This window comes from Prenolepis imparis, unplaced genomic scaffold (genome assembly GCF_030444845.1).
Source record: "Prenolepis imparis isolate NDT839.2.m4 unplaced genomic scaffold, iyPreImpa1.0 SCAF_9, whole genome shotgun sequence".
NCBI lineage: Eukaryota > Metazoa > Arthropoda > Insecta > Hymenoptera > Formicidae > Prenolepis > Prenolepis imparis.
The window spans coordinates 13,536,200-13,552,222 of record NW_028141167.1 but is presented as its reverse complement, the minus strand read 5'-3'; the positions used below and the strand labels follow the sequence as shown (position 1 = coordinate 13,552,222).

The 16,023-nt window shown below is 35.9% G+C and overlaps 3 protein-coding genes across 10 annotated transcripts; 1 reads left to right on the top strand and 2 right to left on the bottom strand.

Moving 5' to 3' along the window:
* Nucleotides 1-935: 935 nt before the first annotated feature.
* Pp4-19c (protein phosphatase 19C) lies at nucleotides 936-3,470 on the bottom strand. Of its 2 annotated transcripts, none has more exons than XM_083046097.1 (6): nucleotides 3,186-3,470; nucleotides 2,816-3,107; nucleotides 2,562-2,714; nucleotides 2,052-2,303; nucleotides 1,620-1,858; nucleotides 936-1,339 (listed from the first exon to the last, which is right to left on the bottom strand). In XM_083046097.1, the coding sequence occupies exons 2-6, from the start codon at nucleotides 2,963-2,965 to the stop codon at nucleotides 1,210-1,212; spliced, it is 924 nt and encodes a 307-aa protein (XP_082902223.1). In that variant the 5' UTR covers nucleotides 2,966-3,107; nucleotides 3,186-3,470; the 3' UTR covers nucleotides 936-1,209. The 2 variants fall into 2 exon arrangements, with proteins under 2 accessions (XP_082902223.1, XP_082902224.1); XM_083046098.1 differs by having other exon boundaries at nucleotides 2,816-3,084.
* Nucleotides 3,471-4,309: 839 nt separating this feature from the next.
* Nucleotides 4,310-11,645, top strand: LOC145940421 (uncharacterized). 3 transcript variants are annotated; one of them, XM_083045561.1, is made up of 10 exons: nucleotides 4,310-4,405; nucleotides 4,581-4,775; nucleotides 4,912-6,208; nucleotides 6,354-6,549; nucleotides 6,827-7,024; nucleotides 7,160-7,314; nucleotides 7,517-10,051; nucleotides 10,369-10,553; nucleotides 10,632-10,748; nucleotides 10,929-11,645. In XM_083045561.1, exons 2-10 carry the CDS (start codon nucleotides 4,605-4,607, stop codon nucleotides 11,136-11,138), a joined length of 5,064 nt encoding a protein of 1,687 aa, XP_082901687.1. In that variant the 5' UTR covers nucleotides 4,310-4,405; nucleotides 4,581-4,604; the 3' UTR covers nucleotides 11,139-11,645. The 3 variants fall into 3 exon arrangements, with proteins under 3 accessions (XP_082901687.1, XP_082901686.1, XP_082901688.1); XM_083045560.1 differs by having other exon boundaries at nucleotides 4,330-4,441; XM_083045562.1 differs by having other exon boundaries at nucleotides 4,340-4,388.
* A 140-nt stretch (nucleotides 11,646-11,785) lies between these two features.
* On the bottom strand, nucleotides 11,786-15,928 carry Mo25 (calcium binding protein Mo25). Of its 5 annotated transcripts, none has more exons than XM_083045563.1 (9): nucleotides 15,692-15,928; nucleotides 15,360-15,586; nucleotides 14,285-14,407; nucleotides 14,063-14,230; nucleotides 13,616-13,734; nucleotides 13,368-13,536; nucleotides 12,899-13,063; nucleotides 12,259-12,363; nucleotides 11,786-11,998 (listed from the first exon to the last, which is right to left on the bottom strand). In XM_083045563.1, exons 3-9 carry the CDS (start codon nucleotides 14,384-14,386, stop codon nucleotides 11,816-11,818), a joined length of 1,011 nt encoding a protein of 336 aa, XP_082901689.1. In that variant the 5' UTR covers nucleotides 14,387-14,407; nucleotides 15,360-15,586; nucleotides 15,692-15,928; the 3' UTR covers nucleotides 11,786-11,815. The 5 variants fall into 5 exon arrangements, with proteins under 5 accessions (XP_082901689.1, XP_082901694.1, XP_082901690.1 ...); XM_083045568.1 differs by having other exon boundaries at nucleotides 14,294-14,407; XM_083045564.1 differs by having other exon boundaries at nucleotides 15,360-15,501.
* Between the last annotated feature and the right edge of the window lie 95 nt (nucleotides 15,929-16,023).

Below are 16,023 nucleotides of genomic sequence, written 5' to 3'. Positions count from 1 at the left end.
CGCAATAGCAATTAATATATATTATTTAACGTAATATTTGTATTTTGCAACACATTTCGATAGATTATATACATATATATTATAATTGTATTTATTATACATATATAGCGAGATTGTATTAGGAAAAAAGAAATCGAGTGATTTGATTATCATAAAACTTATCATTTCCAAAAATTAATGTATTTATATACTTCAAAATGAGCACAAATCTTTACAATATATCTTTTTTGAATTCTTTTAAAATAATGAAAAAAAGTATTTTTTTTAATTTTTATTGATTGAGTGTTAATAAAACAGTTATCATTAGTTTGAATAATGTAAGATAATAATGACGTTAAATATAAAAAATATCGTATACATACACATCGTAGACAAAGTGAAAATAGATTAGAGCAGTTCTCTAATGCTCTGAGGTTGGATTATCTGTGATTGATGGATATAGTATCCCGAATCAAGTTGATGCTCCCGCAAATCCATTCTTCATCGTCCAAAATAGGTATATGATGTCCGTCCATATATTTTATATGTTCATAATTGTTCCTTTTTATTATATGTTTATAATTATTCCTCGATCGCAACAATAGCCTAGAGAGCATTTGCATCACTTGATTGGTACGATAATATTTTTGCATCATAGCCATGATGGTCAGCCAAACATATAGATCGAGACGAGATTTTGTGCCAAATAATTGTATTTAGCCCAAAAGTACTAATTGAAAAAAAAAAAGTACGATCGATACGAAAGAAAATTTAATTTCTCAAAAATACGAAAATTCTAAATTAATTAAAAATAAAGTTGTATATAATACACTGATTCATGAACAATTTAATAAAATTCATGTGGACGTAGAATTGTTTTATATATATCTTTATATATAAATTTTAAAAAAAATTTCTTTCAGACATTTGAGTTTTATACAACATACCATGGAGGATTTAGAAAATCGAGAAAGAGACGAACTTTATTATATTTTACATCAGTTCCTTATGTATATATCGTCGTAATTCTATTCAAATACTTATGCGATTATCATTCAACATAATCACAAAAATCGTGTCACCATAAAAAAATGATAGCAAGCCACCTAACGTTCTTCTTCATGATTGATGCAAACTGTTTTGAGAAAAAAAAAGAAAAGAAGAAGCAAATATCAAGTCGATTCGATGCACGATTTTGCTGTTTTTTTTTTTTACCCTACAACAACTCATTTATAAAAAGTAATCCGCTTGTGGCTTTTTGCTGGGTATTCCGCGACTTTCTTGGGGTGCCGCCTCGAATATCGTGAAATCTCTCTGCAGATGCTCGTTTAACTCCAATATCGCGGCTACATTACCACATCTGCAAAAGTATGAAACGTAATTTATATTAGAAAAATTATAATAAATATATAAAAAATAAAATATAAATAATTTTAAAAATTACTCTTAAGAAATGTATTTAAAAAATAAAAACAAGATTAAAAATAGTTAGAAATAAAGAAAAAAAATTATGCGTGTGAAGAAAGAAGAATGTAGACAGCAAAAACCTAACTTTTACGAACAATAAAATTGTAATATGATGATACGACATTCAATATACAAAGATCCATTAGAGAAATACGAGTATAAATATTACATGCCTGTAACAGTAATTTGGTGCGGACCAGACGGTCAATACAGTCTCATTAAAGTGCCACTTATAGCCTTCCATCACTAACTGATGGGCTCTGCATATCATGTCAATGTCATTGGCCGAGTTGAACTGCGCTACGACGTCGCTGCCGAAGAGGTAACCAGCTCCACGCGGTGAGACACCCCAGCCTTGAGTATCCTCGGGATCCGACCATAACAAATCGCACATTGGTCCATCGTGAGGAACCTGCGTTAAAAGCCAGCTTTAATTAATTTTTGAAAAATCAGAAATTTTAGAAATTTTTTAGAAACAGTAAAGCACACATAATTAACTTGACTAATAAAACTAGTAGAATTATATTACAATAGATAAAAAAAATAACTAGTTTTATATAATTTGTTGCTGTAAAAGAATTATAGCAAACACAAAATGAGCTCACTTCTTGTTTTCTATCTATAGTCCGAATTTGATCCAGGGTTTGAATACTAGGTGACAATCCACCGTGAACGCAGAAGATTTTGCCATCGATGATAGCGGATAATGATAGATAGTCAAATATCTCTGTACAATATCGCCATACGGTTATACTGCCGTACTTGCGTAAGCACTCGTCATAAAAGCCATAAACCTGTGTTATCTGTCGCGATTCATGATTTCCTCTTATCAACGTGATTCTATCAGGATAACGAACCTGCAAATAGATAAGATATAAGTATGCATGCATATAAGATATAAGTATGCATGAATACAATGATAAATCTCTTCTCAAATAAACTCTTCGAGTCTATCATTTCAGAACTGAGGCTCCTCTCATTCTTACAGAAATATAAAAAGACAGTAAAGATAAATATTTTATATGTTTAAGTAAAACAAGAGCACAAGTCTTTTTTTTTACTTACTATTCAAATTAATTGTAATCTTTAATGGACAATTTTACATCTTTACATACCTTTAATGCAAGAAGAAGAAGAAATGTTTCAACACTATAAAAACCTCGGTCTACAAAGTCTCCCATAAAAAGGTAATTTGTTTCTGGCACATCTCCGCCTACTTTGAATAATTCTTTTAAATCATAAAACTGTCCATGAATATCTCCACAAACCTTAAAAAAATATATATATATAAATATGTATCGACTTTAACATTTTCGAGGCTTTATTTTTGACAATTAAATTACTCTTTACAAAGAACAGAGATAATTACTGTTACAGGTGAGTCGACACGCTGTACGTTACTCTCCTCGATGAGGATCTCTCGCGCTTTGGCGCACAAAGCTTTGACTTCCGCCTCCTTGATAATCTCACATTTCTTCAGCTGCTCGATTTGCCGATCCAAGTCACTGGAATCGGCCATCGTATGGCTCTCGAGGATGGGGAAGCTGGTCGCGGATTCTCACCGGGAAACGCAGCCGACGATTCCCGCAGGGAATATCCGTATCCTCGAGTTCTCGAATTCGACTAGTTTTCGGCAGTCTCGGATAAAATCGTGAAATTAACTGCGAGATAAATATAGCAATATACAGTAAAGGTAAAAAAAAAAAAATAAAAAGTATATGTTTGCGCGCGATACTTACAATATACTAATCTAAAATCCCGTTGCTCGTCGAGGCTGCGATTGAAGAACGCATTTGATCGGGGAATTTCCTTGAAAGTATAACGAACGAGATGGAAAAAAAAGAAACGGACTCCCGATGATCTTCAGCGGGATAATCTCGCTCTAAAAAAATCTGGTTCCGCGTCCGCGGAGCCCGTTCGTTCCCCTGGCGCCGACACTTGGCCGATACCGAATTTCTGTATTTATTCAGACACAAACTTGCCAGTAGATTGATGACGAACAAGAAATTCAATCTCCCGCATCGGCTCGTTCCCCAAAATAAATTATGGGAGCTTTCCCCCTAGCGAGAAAACGCGGATTGACGGAGCGTCAATCGCGATTGGCTGTTGAAATTAGTGAATTTCTCGGGTCCCGAGAATTTCCCCAGTCGACAGCCAATCACGACGTTGCGCGCTACTAGTGGATTTTCTAATAAGTTATTTCGAAATTCATCGCGTCAGCGTTTTTAGTAATTTCCAGTCACAGATATCTAAAAAAAAATAACTTAAAATAATTGTTAAAAATATAAAAAATATATTTGAAAAATGTAAATAATATAAAAAATGTTATTAAAATATTATTTAAATATTTTAATATTTTAAATATTTAAATATTATTAAAAATATTATTAAAATACTATTAAAAATATTATTTAAAATATTATTAAAAAATACTATTAAAAATATTATTAAAAATATTATTAAAATGTTATTAAAATATTATTAAAAATATTATTAAAATGTTATTAAAATATTATTAAAAATATTATTAAAATGTTATTAAAATATTATTTAAAATATTTAAATATTTAAATTATTAAAATATTATTAAAAATATTATTCAAATACTATTAAAAATATTAAAATATTATTAAAATATTATTAAAAATATAAATAATAATAAATATTAAAAATATTAAAAATATAAAAATATAAATTTATATTAAAAAGATAAAAAATATAAATATATACTAAAAATGATTGGTAAAAAAAATTCTGAGAGCTAGAGAAAACTAGAGACCCTCTAGAGAGTCTCTAGAGAAAACAAGTAGTGTTCAGTGACAGTTTATGATTGGAGGTTGACAAGCCTGCTTGAAAACATACGTTTGCCCCCGCGTTCAAATTAAATTGACAAAATCCGTTACTTGTACAGGATCGCGATAGCGGCTGATCGCTTCTCGAAGGTGATTTAACTCGAAAGGTGTGAATTCCTAATTAAAGTGGTGTAATGTACGATGTAAGATTGGCGGTGAAACGAGAGGATGTGTTTTTTTGTTACGTTAACGTGGATTTAACATGAACAAATACACATTTCTTTCTTTTTTCATTTAATAAAATAATCCCATGTAATCTCGTTCTCTTCTTGTCATTCGTAGTTTGTCAAAGGACTGTATGCCAAGATGAGTCCGCGGCCACAATCCAAAGCCACGAATTCGTGTATGGACAAGCTTCGTTATATCATGTTACTCGCCCCATTTCAACCAGCAACGAGGATCGAACTGGAGACTAACGTAAACACGAGTACAGAGTGTTATTTAGATATAAAAAATAACAGCGACAGAACATTAAATGTAAGAGGAATATATTATTTTTATTATTATTATTGTTGTTAGAGAAATTAAAAATCTATGACCTTTTGCAGAAAAATTTTCAGCTCAGATATTCTTATAAATATATTCTTATTTATACATGATAATTTTATTTCAGGTAGCTATAACAAAAGTGCCAGCTGCAGAGCGTCAGATTGCCCTAAGTTCGTCTGAATTAGAAGTTCAGGGGAAAAGCAATGGCACAATATGTATCAAATGGTCCCCGAAAGAAGCGGGATGCTGGCGAGATGTGTTGCAGCTTACAGATAATAGACGAATTAAATATGATATTGTTATAGCAACGACTGCTAAAGATAATAATAAGAAAAGCTTTAAGACAAAGAGGAAATTGCCAAAAACATCTTCATCATTGTTGAAGCCGTCGAATCTTTCTGCGTCAACAGCAAAGAAACAATTCTATCAAAGCAATACATTACAAGTTCCAACTTTTTTTAGTAAATCCTTGATTCCTAGTCTTGATGTACAAGCAAAACAATGTAAATTAAAACATGAAAAAGATCTAAACAAAGAGAATATCCTTAATGGATGTAATGAAACGGAAACTTATGCAACGCGAGGTAAAGATGATAGAATCAATGGAACTTATCATAATCGTGACAAACCAGATGGTGTTATATTTTATCAAAACCTGAATGGATGGAACAATGAAAGTATTCTGCCACAAGTGTTTTCTACGAACGAGCCGCAGGATATACGTAGAGTTACATACATCAAGGAAAGAAGACAATGCAATGGTATATTGTTGGAACACAACGGAATCATTGAAGATACAGCGTGCGACAATGACAAGGTCCATTCTGATATTTCCATGTTGCTGAATAAATTTACATTTACACCTGCAGATGTAGCTTCGAGTTCTCCAGAATTGACAGAATCCGCAAGTTTCTCTCAAAATGCAGATAAGCATAAAACGTTCAATATCAGTCGCAGTCATTTATTTGAAACATCCGCAACAACTTATGAGAATACAAAAACTCTTAACAATGCATCACCTGTATCGCAACCAGCAAGCTTGCACCACTTGTCGCCGATTAAATCTGAAGGATTCTCTCTCATGACCGATATCAAGCATTTAATTGCATCGTCGCCGATTGCCCAACATCACGATAAAGATTTCAACGAACATTTGAAGCATATAAAGGTGGAGCCGAGTATACAAATAACCAATGACGATTATTTCAGTTTTGAAATTATTCCTGAGAAAATTGAGCCTGCTAAACAAATAGGGAACATGTATATTGAGATTTCTCCACCGAGGAAGCATTTTCACTCGAAAATAGTGTCAATGTCAGTACCAAAATTGAATAGCACAAGAACTGGTAGAATCACAAAGAACAAAACTTTGTGCGAAGGAGGAAGTGCAAAGAAATTACAATTGAATTTACCTGTTGCAAGTGAGCTTTCTTTTCTTTTTATTTTTTATTTATTTTATTTTTCTATATATTTTATTTATATATTTATATATATTTATATATTTTATTTAAGAATTCTATATTTTCAATTGTATTAATTTTAATCTCTAATGCATTATGATTATAGAAAGGATGAAAAATGTAGCAGCAATCAAGGTAAACAAGTTGTCTCTAAGTGCCTTGAATAAGACAAAATGGCATACTTCCTCGTTTATCAGAGAATCAAGATTCAAAATACAGGATAAAGAAGAATCCTTCATATATGAAGTATTTGAATTAGATCCCTTTGCGCCATCGACAACAGAGGATCCATTTTTGAAAAAGTTGGTTAAATTACATCCCATAATGTATTTATTTCTATTATGAATTTTAAAAATATAAATGTGTATATAGATGATTTATATTTTTATATAATTTTCTCTTGTTATATTTTGATTAAAGTCTTTAATTTTTATATTTATTATTTTTATTTTTATATTTAATTTGCAAAAATATACTGCAAGCGAATAATATTTGTTAATGAAAATTAAATTTATAATTTTAATTTGAAAAATTAATTATTCTGATTGTTTTAACATATTGGTCTTCTTATTGTAACAGTACAGTGCACTATGATGAGCAATGGCTGCTGCAGCAAGAATTGGCATTCACAAAATGGTTGAACGCTCTGCTATCTTCACCAGAGGATTTATCCGTCGACATTGAGACTGCCGTAACAGACATCGGCAAAGTGTGGCAGTCGTGCAAAGCACAAAAGAACACTGTACTGGCTGAAACTAAAGAAACTGTGTCTGCAAGGTGCGCATTTCATCAATATTTAATAGAAGCATAGAGAAGCTTGTTTTAAAAAATTATACAAATTAATCTTGATCTCAAAATTAATCTTAATGTTCAATCCCAATGATAATTATTATTTTAATTGTGTGTTTTCAGATATCACACGAGTACCAGGTTGAACACTCTGCGGAAAGCTGCGAGTGCTATGTTCAAAAGCAATAAAATCACGAATGTTCTCTCACGAATCAACATGTACATCATCAAAGGAACTTTGTCCATCAGATCGGATCGTAATTTACATCGTGATATTGGTTCGTTAATTAAATAATCTTTTGTTTATGTACTTTATCTTTTGCTTATGTGCATCTATCGGAGACTTTCATCAAGATAAAAATTTTAAATCTTTTTTTAATGCATAAAATAACTAGTATAATAATTATAATATATAATAATATATAATATATAATATATAATATATTATTATAATATATTATGATAATTTGTCTTTAATAGGCTTGCAGAAGATCATATTGTCTCTATTCCTGAATTACAATCCCCTGTGGCTGCGAATCGGTTTGGAAACCGTCTACAGCGAGAGCATTCCTCTTCGTTCAAACAACGATATCGTCGGCCTAACTCGCTTCCTGTTAACAAGATTCTTCTCGGACCCGCAACTGATCAAGATGCCCGGTTACCACAAGACCGATCCGAGCCAAAAGATCGTCACAAAGTTGAACCAGTTTATCCTTAAGAAGTTCTTGTATCTGATATATTTCCTGGACTATGCGAAGCAGAGCAAACTGATCGGTCACGATCCGTGCCTGTTTCACAAACGCGCTCACCACAAGGAGAGTCGCGAGATCCTGCTAAGCTTCTCGCGCGAGCTCTTGAGCGGCATCGGCGACGTGACGAGAGTCCTGCGCACCCAGGACTACGTGCTCACTCACCGGCAGACCTACATCGAGGAGTACGATTACGCGGTGACGGATATACGATGCGATCTGCGCGACGGCGTGCGATTATGTCGCGTCATGGAACTTATCACCGGTGTCCAAGGATTGACCCAGTTTTGCCGGGTGCCGGCGATCTCGCGTCTGCAGAAGGTGCACAACGTGGACCTGGCGTTGAACGCCTTACGTCAGGTCGGTTACAACCTAGAAGGCGACGTGGACGCGAAGAGCATCGCCGACGGCCACTGCGAGAAGACCCTGTCGCTCCTGTGGCAGATCATTCACAAGTACCAGGCGCCGCGGTTCGATCGGGCCGCTCGCGTGATCCAAAGATGGTGGCGGGCGCAACTCTGGTACGTTTGCGCGAGAAACTACCTGCGCTCTCGCAAGAATCTCGCCGCTCTCGTGATCCAACGTGCGTGGAGACGCAAGACGACGCCAGCCTGGCACTGCGACTTGAAAGAACGCATATGGTATTTACGCGTCAGGGCGGCCACGATACGTCTTCAGAGATGGTGGAGGAAGGTGCGAGAGACCAGAAGGGAGAAGCTGAGAGAGCTGAGGATTACACGCGAAAGGGTGATCCGGTTGCAGAGGAGATGGCGAGCCGTGTTGTTGATGAGAACGCAGAGAGATCGGTATCGCGATCTCAGGAACGCCGCGTTGACGATACAGAGATGGTGGAGAGCGACGCGGGCAATGAAACTGCAACGTTCAAAGTATCTAATGTACAGAGATGCCGTCGTAAGAGTGCAATATTGGTGGAGATCCACGAAGATCGCGCGGGAGCAGCGCGAATGGTTCCTTCTCAGGAGACAGAGCGCTTGCATCATTCAGCTTCACTGGCGACGATGCTTATTGGCGCGAAGAACGCGTGATGACTTTCTGCGAACGAGAACAGCCGTGCGATGCATCGAGAGATGGTGGCTGAGCGTGCTCGATAGAAAGAAGTTCCTCCTGCATCGCAGGAGCGCCGTTCTCATTCAGAGAACCTGGAGAGAGTATCGAGCTCGCAGGCGAGAAGCCGCCGCGCTGAAGATACAGACCTGGTGGAGGGCGACGATGTGTTCGCGTAGATATAAGCTTCAAAGATCTTGCTGCACGAAGTTGCAACGCTGGTGGCGGGGAATCCAGCGTGCGAGACATCAACGAGCGGAGTTCCTGCGAATGCGGGAAGCGATATTGATCCTGCAGAAGACTTGGCGGGCGAAGATAGTCAGAAAACAGTATCTGAAGCAACGGCAAGCTGCCTTGCTGATACAATCGTGGTATCGTCATGTTATGTCGACGAGGTCCATCCGACGACGTTACCTGAAGACGAGAGACGCCGCGATACGAATACAGAATTGGTGGCGTAATATTGCGGTGGCTCGCCAGGAACGCAGAAGATACCTACGACTTCGCGAGGCTACCATTCTTCTGCAGACTCACTGGCGTCGACGTATCTTGGCTCGTGCGGATCGTGAGCGATACTTGATGAAGAGGAGGGCTTGCGTCGCTCTGCAATCTTGGTGGCGAATGATCAGAGCTAGGAAAGAGTACAAACGATACAAGATCTGCATGTTGAACGTACAAAGGAGATGGCGTGCGACAAGAGTGGCTCGTCTTGTCAGAAGGGAGTATCAGCTGACTCGAGCAGCCATCGTCTTGCAGACACGCTGGAGAACCTTGGCGACGAGAAGACGATTCGTCGCTTTGCGTCGAGCCGCGACGAACATTCAATCGTACTACAGAATGAGACTCGCCGTACGGCGATACGAGACCATCAAGTACGCCGCGTTGATCATCCAGAGCTATTGGCGAGCCTACGTCGTAGGCAGACGCGAGAGACTGCGTTACTTGACCCTGCGTCGCACGGTTATCGCGTTTCAGCGTCGTTTCAGGCAGAGGAGACTCGAACGCGAGGAGTTGCATCGGCAGTGGCAGGAGGACATCGCCATGAAGATTCGAAACGAGTGCGGCGAAGCTATGCAGGTGGATCTCCAGGACGTTTCCACGAGACTCGCCATCCCGGACAGCGATTACTGGAAAGAGATGATCGATAATTTACGCAATTGCAACAACGTCGGGACGCTCATCACTTGTTTGAGTAGCTTGGGTAGGTATAGAGCGGATACCTCTCTCATTTTTTTCAGATAAAACTAATCTAAAAATATATCTTCCCCATGTTTCGATATTATTGCTAGTACTGAAAATATATAATATACGTAACGTAAACTATAGCTTTTCAGTACTGGCAGTGTATATCGGAACATGCCCCTTCATAATACTTGTGCTATCTGGTAGCAAGCGTATCTCATTTTGATGTCAAAATGACGTCAGTTTACTACTTGGGATACTATTGTTTCCCTAAGTAATCTGATGATTTTTTTGCGATAGTGTAAAAATGATATGTGAATATAATTTGTCTTACAGATACTATAACGAAATTATCACCGACTCTTTGCGTCATCCTCTGCGAGCTGAATCTGGCCGATGACATTTACAACACGATAGCGCTGAACAATAGATCACTGCCGTGGATGAAGGTCTGCTTGCTAGCGTGCAGCATCTTGATCACTCTGGCGAAGTACGACTATACAAGAAAATATATCATCGAAGTGAGTAAAATCATTGAAAATCGACGATTTAATCTTTTTCGCTACATTTATTTTTAAAAAAACTTAATTATATGTTAGACCAAGTACGCACTGGCGTTAATAAAGCTCTTGAACGGATCATTGAAAAACAAGGAGGTATTCTTGCATTGCGCCACACTAATATGGCTTCTTAGCCAGGATGAAGATTACTCGAAGGTAAATTAAAGTAATCCTTCTTGCATTCTTAATATTGCTGTATCCTCACAATTTCTAGCTTTGCAGACTCTTGAACTCTTAATAATTGTTACTATACTTTTAAATATTTATATGATTATGCACAAACATCCTTAGATATCTAATTTTCTTTCTCCTATTTTAATTTCCAATATCTTTCAGGCCATAATGGCATGTCCGCAAATAAATTGGTTGATGAAAAACATCCAACAAAAGATCTTGAAGGACGATGTAGTGACAAAACTTCAAAAATCAAGAGATACGGAGAAATTATATCCCAGCTGTGATCCTGATCGAAACAATACGCAGAAATCGCGCCTATTCACTGATATGAGTTTCGCTATTGCAGCTATTGTCAAAATAATTAAATGACATTAATTTATAAGAAAGGTTGGTAAGATAATTTGTTAAATTAGAATAAAAGATTTTATATTAATTTGTAATATACACGATATCGTTCTAAGTATTGACTGATCCTTACTAGATTCAAATTATAAAAATGTTAAAAGGATCTGAAAGTTTAGAGATAATAACTAAAAATTTAAGAATGCAAAAAAAAAAAATAAAAACAATTGCTTTAAAAGTTGCTGTCATTTTCTTCATATACATAATAGATTTTTAAATACGTAGAAACTATATACTTAAGCACAAATCTCGCGATTAAAGTCGCAAAAATGAAGACACAAGTTTTCTTTTTGCTTTAATAACCGATTCATTCCTAAAAACGTGGTAGAACGCTGACAACGATGACAACTTGATCTGTATATGATACAATAAGAGAGATAAATGTAATCTTTATTTACAGTGCTACTCACAAATAAAATTAATAATAATAATAATTAATAATAATAATAATGCCGAGATGACAATGACAATGATAATGATGATAGTAATAACGGTGTGATAATGACAATGATGTGATGATAAATTATAACTACCTATATAATAATAATAAAACCGTAATTAGCAACAGCAGCAGTAGACTCGATAGTAATAATGAGTGTAGTGGTAGTTAGTCGTAGCAGTAGCAATAATTGTATTTCCTTGACTTAATTATCATGTACAGACTTAAGTTCTTTGATCTGCTTAATCAGATACGCTTTCTCGTCATTGAACTGCTCATCCTCGGAACGATCCGTGTGGAAGCGCGTCAGGAACTCGATCAGCTTCTCCTGATTGCGGAGCAATATGTCCAAAATGGGTTTCGGTTTGTTGGGATTTGCTACAAATACCTGGACAAAATATGGAAAGAAACCATCGTTAATTTTCATTATTATTCCATTTCTCAATAGGGTTTTTTTTTTTTTTTTTTTTTATTGTAATAATGATAACTCGAGAAGATAAACTGATCCTTTTTTTGTGTGATATCTAACATTAAGAAAGTCGACAAAAGAACGCAAAGACTTAATCAAGAATTGATATTGACGACTTACTTAAATTTGCAAAAATTTTTAAATAATTAAAAAAATTTGAATGTATTGTAGTGTCATACCTTGAAAACGTGGAAAGCCTCAAACTGTATATTGCGAGACTTCTCCTTCAGCATGTTCATCATTAACTTCAAATTATCTGGATTCGATATATATCGTGTCATGACCTGCAACAAGTTTAACATGAAAACCAAGGCCAATTTTACGACATTTAGATTTCAAATAATTGAAAAATGTTGCCAAATATATATTTTCTCTTATTATATATCCTATATTATTTAGAATTATTATGTTGCAATATATTTCTAGTTGATTCAACAATTTGGCTAATCATTTTACTAATTATTTTATTAACAAATTTGACTAAATTATTTTTTATCTTTAAAATGTTTGTGTATATAAATTATTAGTATAATATGTAAATTATACTAATATATATTAGTATAATTTATGTGTACTCTACACTAATTATATATATATATATATATTGTAAGAAATGCCAGAACATATATTTTTTTCTTTCGTTTAGAAATATGTTGTCAACATCTATGAAACAAATATATTATTTCGATTGTATTTTTAGCAAATAAATGTTTGTAAATATAGTAATTAATAAATTTATTATTAAGAATATATGATTCAAAAATTTCTTTTTTTAATACAACTGTATAGATATTATTGGCAACAACGCAAAATACTTACTGTAAAATTGTGTCTATCGAGCAATAGCTCACCCAACAGCTTTAAACTTTGTCGTCGTGTTACGTAGTTTTCTGAATTGAGTAACCTCTGATAGTGTGAGAAAACTTTATCGTAATGTATCTCTAAAAATTCGGCGCTGAGTATTTTGTGCCTTGTAAGTAATTCCTGTATAAACAATCACGAATCATTTGTATCATTGCAAGAAAACAAAAAAATATAACATTAATAATGCACAACATTGGACGAAAAATAGTAACATTTTAGAGGAATATTTAATTAAATATGTAGTTGAAAGAGAGAACAAATAATATTTAGTATTAATATAGTTATTTAAATTAAATTAAAATAATTTAAATTAATATATTTAATATTTAAATTAAATTAAAATAATTTAAATTAATATATTTAATATTAAATATTTCTAAATGTATGTTAGGCTTCTAGTCCCATATTGTAAATCATGACGTACTTTAAATGTAGAGAAAGCGTCGGACGCGATATCAAATGTAGAGACCTCGACGTATCTGAAGAAGTTGTAAAAATCGTCTGAATAGATCATAATTTTGGCCAGCGCCTCGTATCTCGCGCATTCTCGCAACATTGTGCCGCAGTTGAGCGCGATATCCTGGTGCTCGTAGCTACAAAACAAAGTTCCATTAGTACAGATAATATATAATGTCTATATTCTACCGATATTAAGAGAGAAAACGAACTCACCCGGACATAAGTGTAAAAAGAATTTCAGGTTTGGTACATATATATTCTACCGTAGGTGATCTAGTTCCAATCTGCCTCCGCAGAATGTTATTGAAGACCTGCGCGACGTCCTTCTTTCCCTTAATCAAGAATAGAAGAATAAAATTCATATTCAATAAAATCAATATTCATTTTAACATATTAATAACACAATATTGACTATTTAACTGTCGCATTGACAATACCATTCCTCTCATCTATAAAACAAGTATTTTAAAGCTGCACGAATATTTTAATAGTAATTGTGACATTTAATACATTACATTTATAATAATTTACAGTCGTATAAATAACAAATAGTTAGTTATATTAATAATAGAGCGATATTTTACCTCTGCCGCAAAGAATGTTAGCCACTTGTACAACTTTTTTTGTCGTCAAGCTGTTTTATGTGTATCAAAGACGTACCTCGAAGTCGATGCGACTCAGATTTTGCACGAGCAGAAGCAGCAGATTGCTGTTGTACAATTCCTGCGCCAGCTGTGCCACCACGATGTCCGCCTGTGGCTCCGTCTCCGCCGTTCCGTATAGCATGTTTTTAATGTGTACAAGATTCTTGCTCACGTCTTCTTGCGCCTAAAAGGGGATGTATTTCATCGTAGAAACCGACGTGTATCCGCAACAACGTACCTTCTCTACCTTCTTGTCGCCGCGCTCCAACGCGTTTACCGCCTCCTTGAGAGCCTTCACCACCTCCGCTGGACTCTTCTGGGACTTTCCAAACAGAGGCATGTTTTCTTACAACGTATGCACCTTATGAAACATCCAAAAAGACAAATTCTTTATCACTCTCCACTGCCAGGTAATATCCTTGAAAAATGTTTACGTTATTATTTGACAAACATGACATCGCAACATCTATCGTTGAACAAATATATTTTAAATGTGATCGTATACTTTTCTGTATCAATATTATACTTTTCACTTATCGTACTACAATTTGCATAAAAAATATGATGGAATAAATAATATAAGAAAATACATTTAAAATATACATTGCTATAGTAGAGTTATATGTTTATAAAGTACATATATGTTATATATTGTATATCGCTGTTACAAATTCTGAGAAGCAGAATAAAGTCGGATGATGAATTTGTAGAAAAATTTGCATCTCACAAAACTGGAGCATAACAAAGAACAGATGATCCGGGAACAAAGATTGACAACAATGACATTAGCAGCTTCTCCGCCTTTGCAATTCTTATTAAATTCCTCCGACCACGTCGGAGGATCCTACGTACTTGTATATCAACTACGACGTCATCGATGAGAGATGCTTTTTCGTCTCGATTTCGCAAACAAATCGATCGAATCCAACTTGCGATGAAAAATTTATCACTCGAAGCGAATCGAGGGAGGAAAAGTCGTCCTAACCTCAAAGAGCGATCGAACTCATCGTCGAATCACCTGATCGATCAGATGAGACAGAGAAAGAGAGAGAGAGAAAGAGAGAGAGAGAAAGAGAGAGAGAGAGAGAGAGAGAGAGAGAGAGAGAGAGAGAGAGAGAGAGAGAGAGAGAGAGAGAGAGAGAGAGAGAGAGAGAAGGAAGAAGCTGCATCGCGATCCCAGATTTGAGGATGCGCCTTAAGCCGCGACGAAGAGATCGCGATCGATGATCGATGACGTGCGACTGATGGCTGATGACGATCGACTGACGTAACTCGATTTCGTGAATTCTAACCTAAAAGGAAAAAAATCTCACCATGCAAAGGAGATGCCAGGGGTTCGTTGTTTAGGGCGTCTCGAGTGAAGGAGCGACTCTTCCTCGTCAGCTGACGTTGACGTTGATTGTACGTGATATCCAGGTGTCACATCGGAAAAAGATCCTCTGCGCGGATAGGCATCTGTCGTCCGATAACGGGGAAATTATCTACCCTGGCGATGACTTTCCTCGGCGTATTATTTTGATCGCTCTCTTATTAAACGCTGCTGTATATATATATATATATATATATATATATATATATATATATATATATATATATATATCACGAGCGTGAACTATATATGTATGTATTTATTCTGTATATATACGGAATGAGTCACGACGACCCCAGGAGGTCAGCAGCAGCAGGTGCGAGCGAGTCCTCGCTTCGGCTCTGGCTGTCGAACTCGTCGACGCGGCCGATTATCGTCGCCTTCAAGCGTGCATGAGTGTTTTTTGGGAAAAAACAAAATCCGCGTACTCGGGCTATTCGATTCTCTGGGCCGCTCGACTTCTCGCTCACCCTGTAATACACGATATGACGACCGCATACGTGTTTCACGGCGCAGTTCGCGAGTCGCCGCAGGGCCGCCAATCTTCGACGGATGGTGAATTTATTATAGGGGAAAAATTGTCTAGAGAGATATACAGGGTGGCGAAT